The sequence below is a fragment of the Phyllostomus discolor genome, chromosome 15 (assembly GCF_004126475.2).
Source record: "Phyllostomus discolor isolate MPI-MPIP mPhyDis1 chromosome 15, mPhyDis1.pri.v3, whole genome shotgun sequence".
Lineage (NCBI taxonomy): Eukaryota > Metazoa > Chordata > Mammalia > Chiroptera > Phyllostomidae > Phyllostomus > Phyllostomus discolor.
In genome coordinates this window covers 7378636-7398567 of record NC_040917.2, presented here as the reverse complement: position 1 = coordinate 7398567, position 19932 = coordinate 7378636, and the positions used below count along the sequence as shown (strand labels likewise).

General features: G+C 50.0%; 1 protein-coding gene across 1 annotated transcript in view; it reads right to left on the bottom strand.

Moving 5' to 3' along the window:
• The window catches only part of PCNX2 (pecanex 2), a 204245-nt gene that overhangs the window by 169264 nt on the left and 15049 nt on the right, over positions 1-19932 (bottom strand). Inside the window, exons 2-8 of the mRNA XM_028531220.2 lie at positions 12830-13035; positions 12108-12237; positions 11456-11492; positions 8146-9456; positions 2661-2808; positions 2378-2523; positions 478-571 (exon numbers count right to left, since the gene is read on the bottom strand). Coding sequence (XP_028387021.1) covers positions 478-571; positions 2378-2523; positions 2661-2808; positions 8146-9456; positions 11456-11492; positions 12108-12237; positions 12830-13035 — 2072 coding nt within the window. The remainder of the gene's footprint in view (positions 1-477; positions 572-2377; positions 2524-2660; positions 2809-8145; positions 9457-11455; positions 11493-12107; positions 12238-12829; positions 13036-19932) is intronic.

Genomic DNA, 19932 nt, shown 5'->3' with positions numbered 1-19932 from the left:
GTGCTGGACACGCAAGCTGAGTTAACACCACAATAACCGACATACTCCAGAGAGTGAGCCAGCGAGTTCTGAAGGAAAACAGGAGACAGGTGTAGGTTACGCATCTCCAAAACAGCGTGTCCTCGTCAGGGCAGATGGGAACTCACTACGTCTCCAGTCCAAACCTTGGGACCAATTTAGTAACCTATCCGAGGGCTGCAGGGCCGTCGTCTCTGAGGGGCGTTGCCGCTCACGCAGGGCCCCTCCCTGTTCACACCCTCACATTCAGGTCACACTCATTCTGGGAAGCGGCTACTATGACAATGGTCCCGTTTGTTTTCAATTACCTGCAATGTTGGATTTTCCTTTCCTTTCACACAAAGCCCACGAGCTTTGATACTGACAAATGGACCGACACATTCATTGTAGAGCAGGACCCTCCCTTCACCCCCAGCCAGGAGAGGCCGCCGTGTCCCCCTGGACGCCAAGCTCACTCACCCCGCGTGAGAGAAGCCGTCAAAGTTCGAGGGCTGCCGCTGGGGAGGGCCTTCCTTCTGGTTTCCCGACTTTAAGTAACAGGATCTAATTTCCCCTACAAAAACACAAGAATTTCAGCAAAGGCTGTCACAGAATCATTTGTAGACGGTCATGTCAGTTTATACTTTTTTTCAAGTTCAAGGGATCGCAGTCCGAACTGCTGGAATAAAACTCGGCGATCTAGGTCCACTCCATGGGTTTCTCCACAGAACGTGCGACTCGACTAAGGAAATCTTGTCACGCGTCTCTAGTAATAGTGCGTAGACAAGTGTGACTCAGTGACTTATTACTTGGGTCGATTCATTTGTACCATCTCTTAATTCACTCTTATATGTCCTCACTGGTGCATTCTCTCCTCTGTCCTCTCCCCATGTCAGCGAGACCTGCGCGTGACGGAACCGGGTGTTGTTTGCACCAGGTGCAAACACGGGCTTCCAAAGCCTGTGGTTCCAACAGATGGACCACGTGGGCCAGCCCCGCCTTTGAACCTGCAGCCGAGCCGAGGCACTCTGCCCGCCTGCCCTGGCAGCCTGCGGGTGAGGACACGTGGGAGATGGAATTAACCTGTGGCTAAGTGTGTCTGCTAGTGAGGTTCAGGGTACTGAGGTGTGAAGCTCAGTTCACCTTGTAGATGCAAACAGTTTCTCCCTGGGGGAGTTCTCAGGGGCACCTTCTTTGGGTGACGCAGGAATACAGTTAACGTTGTCTACTATGAGCTGCTGGAACACAGACAGCAGTGTAGGACCTCACCTTGAGGTTCTTCCCCGAGAGCAGAACCTCGGCAATGACGGCCGCAGCCCCTCTGCAGGCTGGGACGAGTAAGTGCCAGTGGTGTGATGCAGAAGTCTCCCTGTTCTTCTGCAGGTGCAAAAGCACTTCCAGCCACACACTACTGATCTGCAGGGCAGGTACCACGCAATCTATTGTTCAATCTGGGATCTTTCTGAGAGTACCGTAATAAGTATTAATTGATCTATAAAGGACTTAAGCCAAGACCCCTCCTCAAAGAACTAGGATTTATATCCCTTATCTATATAACTTTGAACTTGCCACTTAATAACCTTTCTTTTTCTTTTCTTTCTTCCTGCTATTTTATTTCATTATTTTTTTTTTATCCTCGCCTGAAGACCTTTTTTCATTGCTTTTAGAGAGAGAGAAAGGGAGAGAGGAAGGGAGACAGAGAAACACTGACGTAACAAAGAAGCAGTGATTGGTTGCCTCCCGTACGTGCCCAGATTAGGGATCAAACCTGCAACCTAGGTGTGTGCCCTGACCAGGAATCCAGCCCTCAACCTTTCAGTTAAGGGGCGACACTCCAACCCACTGAGCCACACCAGACAGGGCTCTTCCTGCTATTTTAAATCCTAAGAACATGGCCCTAAGAAATATATCAAGGTTGTATTTTCAACATATATCCAAAAACATATTTACTAGGTGCTGGCCACGCCTTTCTGAAATGTATCGTTGTGAGGGAGGGAATTTCACTAATTAAATTATTATGTCAATAAATAATTATAAGCTGTAAGAGGATCAAAGAAAGAAAAGAACAGGATGTTCTGAGAACAGAAAACAGAGTCCGGTGACATCTGGGGAGTTCAGGCAAGGTTTGCATCAAGTACGTTCTTTAGAATTGAGACCTGAAGGGTGAAGAGCAGATTTTGGCCATGAGGACACAGTGCATGCAAAGGCCCTGGGGCAGGAGAGGGAGCGCTCCGTCCTAAGGACATCATATGTGATTAATCGCAGGACTACGCTTTCTCGTTCCAGAGTCCAGGGCTCAGGTTGAGAGACCACGTGGAGTCCTACCAAAGCTGCCGGTCTGCCCCTTCACCCTCAGCAGTGAAGAGCTCCAAAAGCTCACCGTGTTCGTCGATGAAGACGTGCATGGCATCCACTGAGATCTCGTCTTGCACGGAGGTTTCGGGCCCACTGATGACTTGCAAGACAGAACTATCTTGCTGGGAAGTTACCCTGTAGATTATCTGTCTCTGTCTATTGCCCTGGAAACTTAACACATATAAAAGGTTCAGACAATATTAGGAACTCCTCCTCATCCTTAACAAAGCACTAAAAGACGCAGCCAGTAAGTGAGGCTGTTTCACACTCCGCAGCCACGCGCAGCTAAATAAGGAAGCTATCCTTACAGGGCTGTGATCTTGGCGGGCTCAGAGAGCACGGGGCTGGTGCTTGTGTGGTCTTGACTTTGCACGTCCGGCTTTTCTTGCTTGGAATTGCATCCACTGGGCTTCTCACTTTCCAGGAGTTCATCTTGTTTCTCCTGGGAGCAGTTATCTGAAAAGACAACGCTTTATGGGTCAATGTAATAAGAAGAAATTAATGGGAAAGTACTTGGAAATGTTACCGAAACTGAAATAAAAATAGAAAATCTAAGTAGCGCCTATGAATTCAGAACGCATTTGAATAAATTTTCATTTGACTAATTATGTGAGCACCTAAATAAATTGGAAAAACGGAAGTGCGTATGCGTCGGGGACATGTTATTCAGACATCTACATGCACCGTCTCCTCCTCCATGGCCCCTGGCTTACCCGGCTGAGAATCACCCATCAATTAATAGATTACTTAGTCTGAAAGGCTCATTAGTCATAAATGGACAGAATCAGATGAAAAAAAAATTACACAGACAAACCTGGCTATTTCAGAGCAAGGTCCCATTTGCCATTTTTTAATCTTATCAATCTTTTCTCCTTATTCATTCCACAAATCTCCATCTTCAAGCTAAAAGCAGAACCGGTCCCTTCATACAGCGCGTAGTGGTTACGTATAGCTGACTTTGAACTACACTCTCGGCCCTGTGGAGGACACGGTGAGCTGCTCCACCTGCTCCTTGCCCTGGGGATACTTTAAGGTGAGGAAGAAGTTCAAGACCAACAGGTGCAGATCGTTTTTTTGTCTTTTTAGAATCTTCTTTAGTAGTGGACAAGAGACAAGAGTCTCGGCATATACCATTATGCAAAATGGAAGCCATCCTTGAGGGTCCGCCCTCCCTGGTCTGAGGACTCACTCCCACAGACCCTCTGGAGGTCACAACAACCACTGTATTCCCACGACCAAAGACACCAACCGTTCCCTTCGCAGTAAACTCTCGCCTGAGAGAACAGGACCGAGTGGCTGGAACATGCAGACCCGTCCCAGACCTGCATCCAGAAAGCGCTCCAAGGCCTGCCCAGACCTTTAGGCAGCAAAACTGCATTCCCTCCCCTGGCGTGTACATCACAGCATCACGTATGTAACAACGTTTTCATCCTTAGAGTTCAAGTACATAGGGAAGCACGGCTGGCTTCCATGTGGTCCCGAGGATAAACATTCGGGGGCACGCCTGTGAGACTAGCATCAGAAATTCTTTGGTACAGCCCTGGCCAGTATGGCTCAGTTGGTTGGAGCATCGTACTATAAGCCAAAGGCTGCAGGTTCGATTCCCGGTCAGGGCACATACTTAAGTTGCAGGTTCAATCCCAGGTTGGGATGCGTATGGGAGGCTTCTCCCTCCTATCGATGTTTCTGTCTCCCCTCCTCTCTCTCTAAAAGCAACAAAGAGATGTCCTCAAAAGAGGATTAGAAATTTTTTTTTAATTCTTTGGCACAAAAATGTTTGTATTTCATTTGACAGCCTGTCAAGATAGAAGTGTTCAGTTTTCAAAAAACACACTTGAGAGAAAGGGCTATCATGAGAGAGAGTTTTCTCCGGTAATCGTTGCCACATAAAAGTTAGAGAAAGGCACATTTAGAGGCCCCCTTCATGCTATGTGCATCTGGGGTCACTGGTTCATGCCTCTCAGTGTCTCAGTCTCTCCTTCTCTTAAATGGGTGCATTACATGTGTCAACATACAATTTTTTTCCTCTTCTCTTTAAAAAAAGACATTTATTGGAATTGTATGAAAGTGGTACAATGGTCCACATTAACTGTATGTAATTTAAAGCTAGAAAAACAATTTAAATCACTTTTAACCCTACCATGGTAACACAGGGGCCAATGTGATCAATATCACACCAGTCTTTTGTTCTAGGCACACATGTGTATCTTTGTTTTAACAAAAATTAGGCCATATTACAGGCATTGTTTTATAACTGTTATATTTATCTTCAAGTATTATAAATATTTAACAATAGTAGACATTCTTCTATATCATCCAAAAGTGGTAGTTATACAATATTACATTGTCACAGTATAATTTATTGAACTAGATTTCTCCTGCTATAAATTTAGCTTGTTTCCATTTTCCTGTACTACAGATAATTCTTCAGTAAGCATCTCTATACTACGTACATTCATAATTATTTCCTTAGGCTCTGCGGGGGCCTACACCAGGTGAGGGGACCGCTCCCTACAACCAGTCACCAAAGGTGCGACGAAACAGTGCAGCCACTGGAGGAAAGACATCTGGAAGAGACTGGACGCACAAATGGACAGCGGCCGGACTACATGTACCGTACCCGTATGCACGAACAGAACTTGGACCCACAATCCACAGCAACCAGCCCCAAAAGACAGCCCATTATCTCCGGTAATCAGCCCAGGCAGCCAACATACTATGGACCCGCAGGAAGTCAGACCACTATTTCTAGCAAATGGTCCAGGAAGCCAAATAATAACCCTTGTAATAATCAGCCCCAATTGCCAGGACTTGATTAATAACTGGCAGCTCTCCTAATTTTGGTCCCTGCTTCTAACTTGGGACCAACCAGAGAAAGCCAGACACGTTCCCCATCCAACCACACTGGATGCTCTCTCATCGGCCACCTGTGGCTTCCCCGGGCCAGCAGCCTCCCATCAGCATGCCTGGAAGCTTCCCTTTGCCCACGGCACAGCTTCCTCGCTCCTCTGCCTGCCTCTGAGTCTCTGCCCAAGTGATGTATACGGAGGGCTCCAAACAATGGCCTTTGCTTCTTCTCAACTGGGTGGTCTTTCTTTATGTCCACAAAGTAAAATACAGCAGCATCCAAAGGAAACCAAACTATGACTTTCAAGTACTCTCATCAGTGTGCTGTGTTCATAGCTCCAGAATATCTCCAAGTCCTGCAGAAGATCTGAACACCCTTGCAGAGAGCACCGAGGTCGGGAGCGCGAGTACGGCAGAGGGGAGGAAAGGAGGATGGCAGAGAGCTGGCAGTCTGCCCAGCTCTACAATCATGTCCTACCTAAAGCATTGTTTCACCGAGCGGGAAAAAGACCAGGGAGCATCCTCTAGGCTGCTAAGATCACTCAAGACTGTCAAGTTGTTTTACAAATACACTCCAAATTGGGGTTTTAGATGAAAATAAATAACAAGGTGTTACTTAGTGATAAAGGAGCAGGAAGATATTAACCATCACAAAGATACGAGCTGCTGTTATGTGCCGCTGGAAACCCATCCATCTGCCCCCGTAGCATCGATTGCTTCCGAGGTCTGAAAGCTTCACTGTCTTCCTCCCTCATCCTTCAGTTAAAAACCCCTGCCCTTTCCTGGAAGAGGCACATAACTCACTCAACTCTGCCTCTCCTGCCGTCCCTGGAAGTTCCCGACAACCAGGCCTGCTCCTCTGCACAGAAAACCTCCCGGCAGCCACACCCCTTTGCACACCTTGACATTTCCATCTTGACAGTGTTCAGATTGCCTGGCTGAAACATCTAAGAGCAGGAACTTGGTGAGCAAGCCAAAGAAGCAGGACTTACGGCCTGAAGCGGAAAATCGGGATAAAAGGCTGAAATTGATCAGGTACCAAGATTTTTTCACATATTTTCCTAATTGAACCCTCCCAGTAAATAAATCTGTAACATATTATTACTCTGCTTTATTGGACAAACCATGACCGGGATGGATTTGGTAAATCGTCCGAGCTCACAGAGCTGGTGCTGCCAAACCGAAAACCTGGGCCTGGGCCATGGGGTTCCAAAGCCAAGGTGCCATCTCCGTGCCCTGCGGCTTCCCGGGAAGACACTCAGGCCGTCTGGCCCGGCGCTGCCCAAGCCGGTAGCCAGCAGGCACAGGTGGCTATTAAATGAATTGACATTCAATGAAATTAAAAACGTAATTCAATAAAATAAACATTCAGCTGCACATCTCCGTTTCCAGGTTTCGCAGGTACAGGTGGCTGGCGGCTCCCCGAGTGGATGGCGGGTACGGGGTACTCCCATCACTGCAGAGAGTTCTGTGGGAACGTGTGGGCCGAGAGAGATGTACGATCTTTATATTAAATAGACTATGAGCACCCAAGTCTCATCTCAGAAAGACTTTTTTTATCTCCAAGTGACCAAAGGCTTCCTTGCACTGTCTACATCTGTTAAAAAGTTGAAATGCATCTTCCCTGTTATTACTCTATACGCAAAATCTTAAAAATACACAAATAGAAAACACATTCGTTTTACTAAATTTAAATATTTGACCTTAATGCAGTTTTAAGCAAGAGTGAACCAATCAGCAAGCATGCAATCCTTTTGGCCGAGTGCAGAAAAGATGAAATAAACAAAAGCAAATTGCTGGGAGCTGCCCACCACGTGGAGCCAGGGGGGCTGCCTGGCTGTCCCCGTGAGCATAGCCCAGCCAGCAGCCAGCAGCCAGCAGCGAGGGGAGACCCTAACACCAAAGATGCTGCGACCCACAGCAAAGAAAGGAGCTGCCGTGGGCAGTCACAGCCCCCAGCAAGTGGTCCTATGCATCAGAGACACACGCAGACATGCCACACTTGAAAACCATAGCCACGTGGCTACCGGGAGTGAAAAGACTGTAAAAACCCCAGTCCAGGAGCACCACTTTCTACCAGTGAGGAAATGAAGGCCCAGAGCTGTGGGGTGACCTGAAATGAAATGAATTCTACGTCCACACAGAAAGAGTTTCTCTCCATGAGCGTGGACTCTGCAGCCAGACGGCCAGGCGCAAGGCTTGGTTCTGGAGCGCACTGGGCTAACTTGGGCAAGTCAGTGCCAGCGTCTGAGCTGCAGAAGCGGAATGATAATTCCCACAACATAAGGTCGGGTGAAGAGTGAGTGAGTTAATATGAGAGTGACGGTATGATTTACCATTCAAACTGGGAACACGGAAGACAGAGGCAGGCAAAGTGAGAGTGAACGAGGGCCCTCAGGCAAGCCTCAAGGTGTGGCCACCCTGTCCACCTGTGACTAGTGCCTCGGACGGTGCCTGGCATAAACAAAGAGAGTAAGAGGGGTGTTTGTCGTAATTATGTTCACAACATGCAATAACTGGGGGATTCTGCATATGGGCCTTCCTCATGGAATGCAACAGAAAAACGGGTCCGCTTAACCGAGACTCACTGCACAAGCAGCTTTCCCCAGACGTCTCTCTCCTGTAAAGGAAGAGACAGACGTCTGTCACGAGTGCTTGTCACTGTGGTAAAACATAACTGCTCATTTCCTTGTAGGTAAATGCCCTCGCCTTCTAGGGAAGCCAAACATCCATTTTTACGCCTTACATTTCCTGGTGGAGTGGCCGATTTTGATACAGGCTCATCACATACCTCAGTACTGGCAACCTCGGCAAATGTCAGTGGCGAGCTAAGCAGCACACCGATGCCCAATGGCGGCCCCGCTATTTGCAAAATCAAATCACAGAAGGCAGAACACAGAGACGCATCGCCTCTCTATGGCCAGGACAGACTGGGGTGACTCTCACCTCCGAGCAGCCCGGTTTCTCCGTCCGGCTCTGGGGGGCCATCCCTCTGGCTGGGCGCCACCCCCTTGGAGGTGTTGATGGATTCCAACAAGGAGACGAATTCCAGGAAGTTGGATTCGTTGGGCGTTTGCCCTTCCTTCGCCTCGAGGTCAGATTTGGAAGTTGGCATTGTTTTCTCTTTATCGTTAACCATTTCTGTGGAACTTTTGCTGAAGATGACATCTGTCCCACTGTCCACGCTGAGGACCCGGGCATGTCTCTTCTCGTGGCTCGTTTTACAGGATGATGGGTCGAGGCTGGCCTGGCCCTCCTTTCCCCGCGCAGCCTCGGGGGCCGTAGTGGGTGGGAATAGGGGGGCTGCTTCACGCTGGTCTCCCGGGGGGGAGCTGCAGTCCTTCGTGGCGTCTGTCCCCTCCCCAGACTCACAGCCCAAACAGTGAGCGGAGGATGCCTCCACCGCCCTCGTCTCTGGAGTCCTCTGACCCCCACTGCTTTTGGGACCCGTCACGGCTCCTCCCTCGTCCTCAGACAGCTCCAGGGTGATGACGGGAATTGTTCGCTGCTCCACGTGGGGAGGGCTGGCTGCCCCTGGGGCAGCCGGCTCGGCCTCGGACTTGCAACTGGTTCTCTCGGCACCAACCGCCTTCAGGTGGAGCGAGCTCTCCAAGTCGGTCATGGAGTTCGGGGCACTGCTCATGGTGATGACGATTTTGATGGGCTCGTGCACACTCAGCGGCTCTCCGGGCTGAGAGGTGTCAATGAGAGTAACGGCCACCTCCCCCTCTGAGCCATCCCCTTCCTGAGTCGAAGGCGGACCCACCATCTGGGAGGGGTCCACCTGCCGGGGGGCGTCCTCCGGCTCCTGCGTGGGTTTGGCGACCACGGTGTGACACTGTGGCCAGCTACTGCTCAGGCTGTCCTGAGGGGACTTGCTCTGCAATTGCTCCCTTGCGGAGCCCCGGGCAGCAAGCACAGGCTCGGGAATCCGGACTGAATTCTCGCTCCCCCAAGGCTGGAAAGAAACATCTGTTTCCAGTAAATCTCGCTGAGACAAAGACAGGTGCGGCAACCTCTTAGAGGCGCCCTTTTCCGCCAAGCCTCCCTCGGACCTGTGGCGGGAGGGGGGCTGCCCCCCGCCTCCTCTCGCCTTCCCTGCATCGCTTCTGTGGGCCGCGGCTGGTTTCGCTGGGATGGCTGACGTGGTCATGGTTTCCAGCGCACACGCTTTAGAAGTGGGCGAGCTTTCCGTTGGGGCGCCAGGGGAGGTGGAGGACGCTGGTGCTGCAGGCTGGTCTTCTGCCAGAACGACACCTGCCATGGACAACAGCGAGCTGGTTAGCATGCGAAGTGGACGGTGGACGGCGCACGACCCGGACCCAGACCGGAAGTAACAGAACTAAAAACACACCAGCAATCACAGGGGTTAGAAAGTCCCCTCCCCTGGGAACGTGGTCTTGAAATGTCTCTATCTCACATAATAATTCAAACGTCCGACTTTTGCTATTTAGTGTTTGCTGTTCTGTGGCCTGGGGAGGCAGCCTAAGGTGTAAACAACACATTTGAGAACTGCAGTCAGAAAGCTCCTTTTGGAGCAGGTAAGTCACTCCTGTGGGGTCCGTCCTGCGCACTGTGGGATGTTCCACAGTGCCCCTGGCCTCTGCCCACTGCACGCCCACAGCCCCTCGGCCCTGGGTCGTGACCATGACCATGCCTCCTGACATTGTCAGATGTCCCCAGGGCAGCAGAACCCCTCCTGGTACCTCCTAATCTGTAGGATGGGGATCATCACACCAGCCTCTTAAGGTTGCCGTGGGGACTCTCTGAGGAGGGACAAGGGAAGCGCTAGCCCGAGCACCAGCCACGGGCTCGCTGGCACCTGGACTCGAGGACAATAACAACCTTGACCTTCTGATGTGACTCAGGTATTTTCAAAGCATTTTAAATTGCATCTGCAAACAGTATTTACTTATGATGGTGGCTAAAATCACCCCTGTCCCTCTCCCAGCTTCCCTGTATCTGTTAGCGGCCTTCCTATTCCCGAGCCTCTGCGGCTAGAAACCGGGGGGTCATCTTTCCGTTTGTCTTCTCTCCCCAGCCCGTGGTCACTCAGTCAATCAACGCCTTCACTTCTATCACAAAACACACTCCCTAGGGCATGAGGGTCTGCAAAGCCACAGGGAAAATGGGGATAAGCCACTGCTCATTTACATCCTATTTTCCTTAAATGCTGGAGAAAAAAACAAATCCTGCACCTCTTGAAGTAATATAAAACATTCCCTTATTACCAGAGCAAGTGGGCATGTTATGAAAAAGGATGGAAAAAATGAAGATCTAACATATTTTTTAAATTAATCTTGCTGTTGTAGATTCAGCCTATGACCGGTCCCCGGAGGCAGGGCCTGGGGCAGGCAGGGCCTGGGGCAGCCAGGGCACGCACCTGCTGTCCTCCGCCTTCGGGTCACTTTGAAAAAAGAGCTGGGAGACCCCACCCCACGTGCTGTGGCCAATGCTGCTGTGAAACCATTCGTGCAGCTGAAATATCTGAACCCTAGCTAAGGCGCATTTCATTTCAGCAGTAGTGATACAGAATACAAGGATCTCGACAATCCTTTATGAATAATTATGTGTGCCATGTATCCGCGTGATTAAAACAAGAAGCTTCATGTTAGGCTTTCAGGGCCACGGTGTTAATTTCAGCTGTTTTCCAGAATACAAAATTGTACACTGTTTTCAAACTTTAAATAGAGCATACATTTCTCTTTGTAGTAGTACTGGAAAAAAATAAAATTACAGAGACAGGAGGGGGTTAACTTAGACCTCCAGTGTTCTTTCCTAAGTCCCTTGAAGGTGATCCTAAGACAAATAAAATGAAATCTCAGTAAAGGAGTAAAACAAAAATGTGGGGGGGTTAAAAGAAAGTTCCCAGAAGCAAAATTTGTAACTGCAAATCAAAGCAGATATACAGAATGTGCTACTGTTTCCTGTGTTATTTTTCAAGTTTGCATGTCAATGATACATTTATTCTATTTTAAATCTGCTATTATGAGCCGTATGAAATGAGCGGACTGGAGAAAGGACAATGAACTATGACCAAAAAAACTGCACAGTTTCAATGCAGACATGATACACAAATTCTGATGAGAAATAATTAAAATTAAGAGTAAAAGAAATGAAATTCAACTATGTGCAGTCTTGGGTATAGTTCTTCTGTCCGATGGTTTCACGAGGACTCTGTTTCACAAACGCATTTTTCTCTTCCCTGAGGAGTGTGCTGCGATGAAGCATTAACTGATGACGACAAGCACTCTACCTTTGAGATCCTCCGCTGTCTCCTGGGCCGGCAGCTCCTGAATAATGGAAGAGCACATGTCAATACCCGGCTCCGCTCACCGCCCCTCCGCAGGCGGTCGGCAGCCCCTGCCTCGCTCGCCGAACAACCCCTGGGGGAGAGGCCTGACCGTCTCCACTCTGCTCAAGCTTCTGGTAACGAGGGGAGCAAAAACGGATTCCAAAACAGGCACCTTAGTGGAGATGCCCAACTCAGACCCTGTACCATGACAAAGGGGAGCTTGGTCATTAAGCAACTAAAAAGGAGAAGGAAGAATGGGATCCTTTATACTGTCGTGACTAAAGCCCAATGAAATTAACCCAGAGAAAAGGTGGCTTTCTTTCTGCCTTTTCAAGAGGCAGAGGTGGTGTGATGTGGAGAAGCGGAGTTGACCCCGGGGGAAGGCAGAGGGATGGAGGTCTAGAACGGGTTCTTGGGCCAGAGCGGCAGGCCGGGCAGGTGGGTGAGTATCTAAGAGGCAAGCCCTCCTGGGTCACTTCCTCTCTGAGCCGTGAGGTTCCTCCAGCCCAGGGGCCAGTGTTGACAGCCAGTGTGCCACCACGCACACTCCCATCCCAGGCAGGACCCACAGCCGGGGAACAGGAGGAAGAGGGGCAGGAAGCCCCACACGAACCAGCGGCCTGGAGGAGTGGGGAGAGCTGGCACTCCGCCCTCGGGAGCTGCAGCGCAGGGGGGGCGTGGAGCAGAGCCGGCCGGCCTCGTCCTTCTTGCTGCCGCTGCCAGGGCTGATCTGCCTGTGATTGCTAACCCGGCAGGGGAAACACAAGAGCATCGATGTCAGCAAGCAGAAGGATGGTTCTATCAGCCCCCAAACGATCTTTCCCCTACGTTCCAGGTCGTCACAATCATTGTACACAAACTATGTTTCGGAGACAGAGTAATAAGCATCACTCCAAAGTAAGACGTGTTAAGCAAACATCAGGAACAAGGGCGAGAATAGCGGCAGGAACGTTTACTTGAGAATTACTCTCAGTATCCCATTCTGTGCCCTGGATTACTTTGACATGGGCAGATGCAAACACTCTTTTAGAAAGGACTCTGGCACGTGTGACGCACTGACGGGACAAGACTAAAGCACAGAAGTAGAACATTTTCCTGGCGAAGCCTAACGCAGACGGATGCCAGAGCGTGGTTTGCGGTCCTGTCGGTAGCCACGTGGACCACCTTCATGACCAACATCAATTTTGCGCGTGTGTATGCGTACAGACAGGGAAAGTGCACACATCTGTGTCTTCCTGTACCGACCCATTTTTATAGAAGTCGGATGAGAAAAAGTGCTGTCACCAAAATGAGAGCAAGGAAATGAGGAGCTAACGCGTCCATTAGAAACGTTACCTTGGGGTCTTGTGATGGGTCGCGTGTTCGCTGCTGGCCTCTCTGTGTTTGCTCGGCTTCTCCGCCTTCCCGGAGGGCTTCCGCTGAATGACTTCCCCCTTGTCAAACATCAGGTGGAGGCGGTAGCTGACCAGTTTGATTACTGTGAAGAATACAGTCACTGAACTGCAGTAAAAAAATACAGTGATGGCGTTTGGAGGAAAAGCCTAAAGCAGAGAGAAGAGAGGAAAACTTCATTTGCTCACAGGAGTATCTTTGCTTTTGATCTGAAAGCATTTCTGGATGATTTATTATGCCTAAATAAGGCAACGTTTCAAACGATTGGTTTTATAGCCCTTCCTGTTTGCAATACCGGAGGAGAAAGAAGTGCTATCTTTTTGCCTTTTGTTTTTTTTTTGGAAGTCTTTCTTGTTTCTCAGGTTCCGGTGCTGGCTGCATCAATGACCAGCATTTGATTTGTAGGTGGGGACCCCACAGAAAACGGATATACTACACAGAGCCTCCCCATCTCTCCGAGCTCTCGTCCACAGCCCACCCTGCGCATCTAGCCTTAAGGGCTGAAGAAAGGCTGTCAAGATGCTGTTTCCTTGACCAAAACACAAAAGCCTTGGGGAGGACGGAAGAAAGGCAAAAGGAGAAAGTGTCGCATTCCCTTCCTCCTCTTTCTTCTCTGGTCGCCCTTTGGGCTAACACCTTCAGGCTGTGGATTTCCAGAGTGGTGGGATGCAGGCCAGAAGCCACAAGAGGGTGGGCTGCTTCTAAAAGAAGGAGGGATATTTCCACCAGTGACAAAGGTCCTGGCATTGTCAATAAGAGGCCACTGCCACCAGCCCAGGGCCAACAGGACTCCCAGTCTGGAGAAACTTTATTCAGGTAAAACGGTTTGCAAACTGGGGAAACACACCCTCCGGTGCAAATGCCCGTGAGATAGATTAGCACACTATCACATAAAAATTATATTCAGCCCTGGCTGGTGTGGCTCAGTGGATTGACAGCTGGCCTGCGAACCAAAGGGTCGCCAGTTCGAGTCCCAGTCGGGGCACATGCCTGGGCTGCAGGCCAGGTCCCCAGTAGCAGGTGCATGAGAGGCTACCACACATTGATGATTCTCCCTCTGTTTCTCCTTCCCTTCCCCTCTCTCTAAAAATAAATAAATGAAATCTTTTAAAGATTATATTAAAAAGTTGCTTGAATTATAATGAAGCTTCGGCTTCACAGTACTCCATTTAGGGGCAGTAGCGGAGAAAGCGTTCACTGATATTCCATGTGCTTCCCCACATTTCCCAGCCTCCCTTGCATCCAGGCTGGGGCCATGCGACCACGTTGGCCAACAGAACTATGAGCAGAAGTGGGTGCCACTTCCAAGCCTAGACAGTTATGAGCCCATCCCCCTCTTCTCTTTAGTTGGTAATCTCGGGCCCATGTTTTGCTGACGTCCCCTCTACGAGGTGAGAGAGCTCCCTTCGGCCTGGGGGCCTGGGGGCCTGGAACAAGGCCCTTCCTGACCTGAGATGGGCACACGTCAAGAGTGAGAAATAACCCTACGACGATTTATTAAGCCGCTGAGCTTCAGGGTCTTGCCCACCGTGGCAGTTCCCATTGTTTTACCCTAATTCACACTGGGGGTTCCATTTCCGTGGGCAAGCTTCCATGAAATGACATTAAAGATCAGGCAGAGAAAGGAAACCTGGGCATTAGGAGGAGGGTGCTAGGGAGCAGGGCGAGAGAGAAAACACTCTGTCTGGACACTGGGAAGACCACTGGGGAAAACATGGCCCACCACCGTAAGGAGTAAGACTTTCAGCCCTGGCTGGCGTAGCCTCAGTGGATTGAGTGCGGGCTGCGAACCAAAGCATCACAGGTTCGATTCCCAGTCAGGGCACATGCCTGGGTGCAGGCCACGGCCCCCAGCAACCACACATTGATGGTTCTCTCTCTCTCTCTTTCTCCCTCCCTTCCCTCTCTAAAATGGATGAATAAAATCTTAAAAAAAAAAAAGAAGTAAGACTTTGAATTTTCCTGCAGCTGCAGACTGCAGGTGGGCATGGCAACACTGAAGTCCAGAAGGAAAGGGGTCAGAGCTTGAAGGTAACATGAGGATTATATTCAGCTTGCCCTGGGGAAGAACAGGTTGTTGTCCCATCCTCTGTGAAGAAGCAGCACCGGACACTTTGTCCCGTCCCCAAAAGCCCCCCCACCTCACCAGGCCACAGCGAGGGACAGATTTCACCGAAAATTTCCAGAGAAAGAGCCACACGTGCCCCAGTATTCCTCCCCAGCGTCCCTGCTCTCAGGATTCCTCTGCAAATCCCTGCCTCCCACAGACTCCCCCGGGCGGAACCTAGCAGCCTCCCTGTAACCCACTCCCTGGCTGTGACCTTGAGCCCTGCCCAGGCTCCTCCGACCCTGCGTTTCCAGGGACGTGACCGAATATCACTTTCAAGGCCATTTTACTATTGATGTCATTCTTCCCAGTCCACAGGTCTCCAGCTTCCGGGCTCTCTCTCTGTCAGTACGAATGTGGGGGGAGGGGGAGAGTTTAGGGAGGAACGTGTCACAAATGAGCGGTTTTGAATTTGTTTTTAATTTATAGCACACATTCCCCCGCCCCCTGCCAACTACAAGCTATATTCTGATTTTGAAAACAGGTTTACTTGTTCTAAGAAAAACCATAACTTTTCCTTGTTTCTATGAACCTACAATTTTAACACATTCTAATGAACAGCAGGAGGTGATATTTTCAAAATTATACCCTTGGCCAAAGAAAAACTATACCTCGTCCCCTGGCCCATTATTAAGGTAACGACTAGTATAACCACTCATTTGACCAGACTTTTCTAACAACAGTTCATGAAAAACAACATGCTGTTACCCACTCAGCAATTACGGATACAGTCGTTTGTATTTCTTGCAAAACTGTGTTTCTTAGGAGGTGGTGCCATTTGGAAGTGCCGGTCCCCATGGACACGCAGAACCCTCAGGGTCCTCACCGGGGGCCCCTCTCGCTCCTTGAGGTTCGTAGCTCTGGCTCCCTCAGCCCCCACTCTTCTGTTTTCACCCTCTTATTGTGGCAAAGTAGACAGAACGTGAACTCTACTGTCTTAACCGTTTCTAAGCGTCCAGTGCAGTGGCATCAGGTACATCCATGGTTCTGCGGCCGTGGCCGACACCCATCCACAGAACTTCGCCCCTCCCCCAGCCCCGGCATCTGCCCTCCCCCAGCCCCTGGCCCTTGCCCTTCCCCGTCTGTGTCTCTGAGTCTGACTCCTCTGGACACCGATTATGAGTGACAGCCATACAGTATTTATCCTTTGCAACTGGACCACTTCCCTTAGTGCAAGGTCCTCAAGGCTCCCCCACGGTGTAGCACGTGTCAGAATCCCCTTCCGTTAGAACATGGAGTGACATCGCGCGTGTGTGTGGCCCTCATTGTGTTTATCCACTCGTCTGTCTGTCGTTGGGCATTCGGGCTGCTCCCACCCGTCGGTCACTGTGTGCTGCTGCCACGAATATGGGTGTGCAGCTCTCTCTTCAAGACCCTGCTTTCAGTTCTGGGGGGGTGCATGGTGTCACATGGAATTGCTGGATCCCAGGGTAGTTCTGTTTGAGTTTTTGAGGAGCCGCCATACTGTCTTCCACAGTGGCCACACCATGTTACCCCACTCGGGTTTTCAGCTGCAGGCTGACGGGTCCTGACTTCCATCTCCTGAGCAGCCTGCAGAGATCAATGTTCCAGTTGAGCAAGGACCTCCGCGGACCAGCCATGGGTAACGCTGGCAGTCCAGGGAGAATGAGCCCCTCCAAGGGTTTCCCAGTGTGGACCTGGAGGAGGACACTCCTGGGGCGTCCGCCTTGCTGGTGTGGATTTCATAAAGACACTTCCCCAACTGGCCTTCACACACCGGTGTTAAAGACTTCTGGGAACGATTCATTTTGACAATGAAGAAGCCGGAGCAGAAAGCGCGGGTCAGGCCTCAGAGCTGACAAGCACACACCTCTCCTCTCACCCGGAAGCCACCTGTCCAGCCCCTTCAATGACCTGATGGGAAACGAGAACTCAGATGACATGTTTCCAATGGTCTCCGGGCAGTCAAGCACATCGTTGTTAGAAGGAAACATTTCCAGCCCACCCCTGGGCTTCCGGGAGCGAGGCCACTCCCTCTACATGCGGGCCTCTCTGCGCCTCTGACTCACTCCTCACTCCCGGACTGCTGGTGGTGCTTTGAGGCCCGGGAGCTGAACGTGCCTTCCTCATGCCTCCCTTCTCTCTCGGGAGCCGGGCTGCACCAGGGAGCTGTGGATCTGGGCAGCATCTCCAAGCTGCAAGGCGTCCAGAGTCAGGGTCCAAGTCGGGGAAGCTCAAGGCTTTCCCCACTGCGCCCGACCAAGAGGGTAAGTCTCCATAACTCAGTCCACAGCCAGGAAGCCCACCTACCTGCAGGTGTAAGTCGCATTCCCAAATTACAGCTCCCTTTGCAGTAAAGGTGGTGTTTGAACTCCACCTTCTGACTCCCTGTCTCCCTCACGTGGCTCAGAAAAGGGAGGTGCTATTAGTTGGGCCACCGTGTCTCTGCACAAGTTTATGCCCTTGACTGGACGGGGAGCCTCTCAGAGCCTCCGCTTCTCTCTCAGGAGCTGGGCTGGACCAAGGAGCTGGGAGCTTTCTGCTCTTGATCGAGGCATAATTCACTTGTGTGGCACATAATAAGCTTAATAAATTTGGTTTCCTAGCCCACAGCATCAATTAGAAGGGGGAACGAGGAATTAATAGAAGTAAGTATAATATATAATAAGACATGACAAGTGACAGCTTAAATAGTGTTGGAAAAGGAAAAAAACGTACAAAAAAGCAAATCACCTGCGTGGTCTTTTTCTGAGACCCAACCAAGCCTCAGTCCCCTGTGAGGACATCAACACAAAGCCACGTGCACCTGGAAACAGGATGTCACCGTTCAGTGGTATTGGTGTGTTGTGAGAAAAGTCAAGGAAATGTAAAACTCTTCCGCTGATGCGGTGGAAGTAAATTGAGTTTTCCTGCTTAAAGGTTAAGCTTCAAGTAGTTAGGCAAATGTTTTTACTCCAAACATGCAGGCTAATAAATGAGGCATTTACCTGACAGACAGAACAGTCACGCCGCCTCTGACACTTGTGTGCCCCCAGGAGTGCTAAGAGCGTCCTGCGGCCTACCAGTGCACCCCCTCCGCCCCAGAGGAGCTGGTTAACGTGGTGTCAGGCGTCTGCGTCAGACACAGGCTGCGGAACCTCCCAGCCTGACCAGTTCTGTGGCTGTCAGAAGATTCTAGGTTTTTCCAAAAACGCAGGGTGCAGACTGTGTAATATGAGTTGTCATATCTGCTCAGAGATGAGAGAGTTCCATTCTGTTCTTGCATTTTGTCAGATTGGGAGAGATGAACTTTGTCCGCCTGGCCATCCATTCTCCATTCAGGCATTCCACAGTGAGTGTCGAATATCTACCCGTGTCAAGGGATGTGCCCCAATGGCTTCCAGCAAGAAGGATTCGGGCTCCTAAGTAAAATAAACTTCCTTGTGGGGCTGGGCACAAGTCCATACACCAAAAATCAGACCACAAAATAAAGAAGTGTAACCACTTCTCCAAATTTATACATGCAAAAGCACTGTGAGGTTTTCAGATCTTGAATAATAGTTCATTTCATATTTCATGAATTTCCTTTCAAGATAAACACACTTAGTATTTTCTCAGAAAATCTAGAACTTCTGACTAGCTACTACTGAGAACTGAGATGGGCTCAAGCAGCAGTCTGAGCCCCGGGGATATGGGCCAAGAACCCCTGGAGGGAAAAAACAAAAACAGAACTCACACGGGCAGCCGTGCAAGAACGCCGGCTAATATGAAACCGCCTATAATGCAGGAGGGAGCCCACAGCACGGTGCCCTTTAGAACAGGTCGGGCTTGCAAACATGTGTGAAAATGAGGCTACAGCGACCCAGACATCTGACTGGTTCACAGAACACAGGCCTGCCTGCACTTCTACCTGACGTCAGATGAACAAAAAGGAGGAATAATGCTTTCTCCTGGGCCTGCTGTTGACTGCCTTTCGGTCTGTTGTCTGGTTCTTATTGGGTCTCCTCTGGTCTCCTTGAGTTCTTTCTTTGCGGGCACCTCGCACCAGGGAAGGACCAGAGAGAGATGTGGCAGCACATGTTTGGATCAGGAATGGAACGGCAAAGTGGCCAAAGGCTGGAGCGGTGGACTAGTGGAGGGTCACCACCCTGCGAATCTCTGCTGGCCTAAATGCTCTGAACACTGTTGAGAAAGCCAGTGCCTGCATTTATCCAGCGCCCCTGTCCCCCCTCATAAAGAATATTGAGTGGACAGCTCAGTCAATGAGCACTTAGTATAATCAAGAAATCTAGGTAAGTGCTGTCTTTTCAATTTCAGACGGTCACGATGAGTTAACATTTCCTTTGCATTGTTAATGGACAGCGAGAGGAACAGAAGGGACCCATCAGTCATGAAAGGCAGAGTGACGCAACCTCCAGGCAGCAGGCTCGACCATCGATCTGCGTGATACTGCATCTGAATGCCAGCGTCACGTGCTTCCTGATAGGACCACGCGCCGTTTGGAATTAAATGGGAGAATTCAGCAATGTGAACAGTGTAAGACGGAAACTCTACCTGTCATTGCTAGGTCTGATGTATGTATAAACCTGAAGTTACACATTCGTTGTTCACAAGGGATTTTACAAGCACTTTTGCCTTGACAAAGCACCAACTTACTGCAGGAATCTGAGTTCATGACCAAAAAGTTCCTCGACTCTGTGTTTTCTAGTGCCCTTAACACCAAATGTCACAGAAAATATTTAGTGCCATCAAAGGCCAAACATGTCTCAATATGTAAATGTAATAAATTGTAATGCTGCATTTCTTATTTTCAAGCAATATTCTTCCAAATCAATTACATGAAAAGATGAAAACTGACCCATAATAAAAATGCGTTGAATTAACGAACTTTTTTTCACCTGAGTTGCTTCCCCAACAAGCGGGAGCCGCAGTGCTGAGTCAGGAAGGGCGGGGCTCAGGGGCCGACGTGACGGTCCTCGGAGGGCAGGCAGGTCTCAAA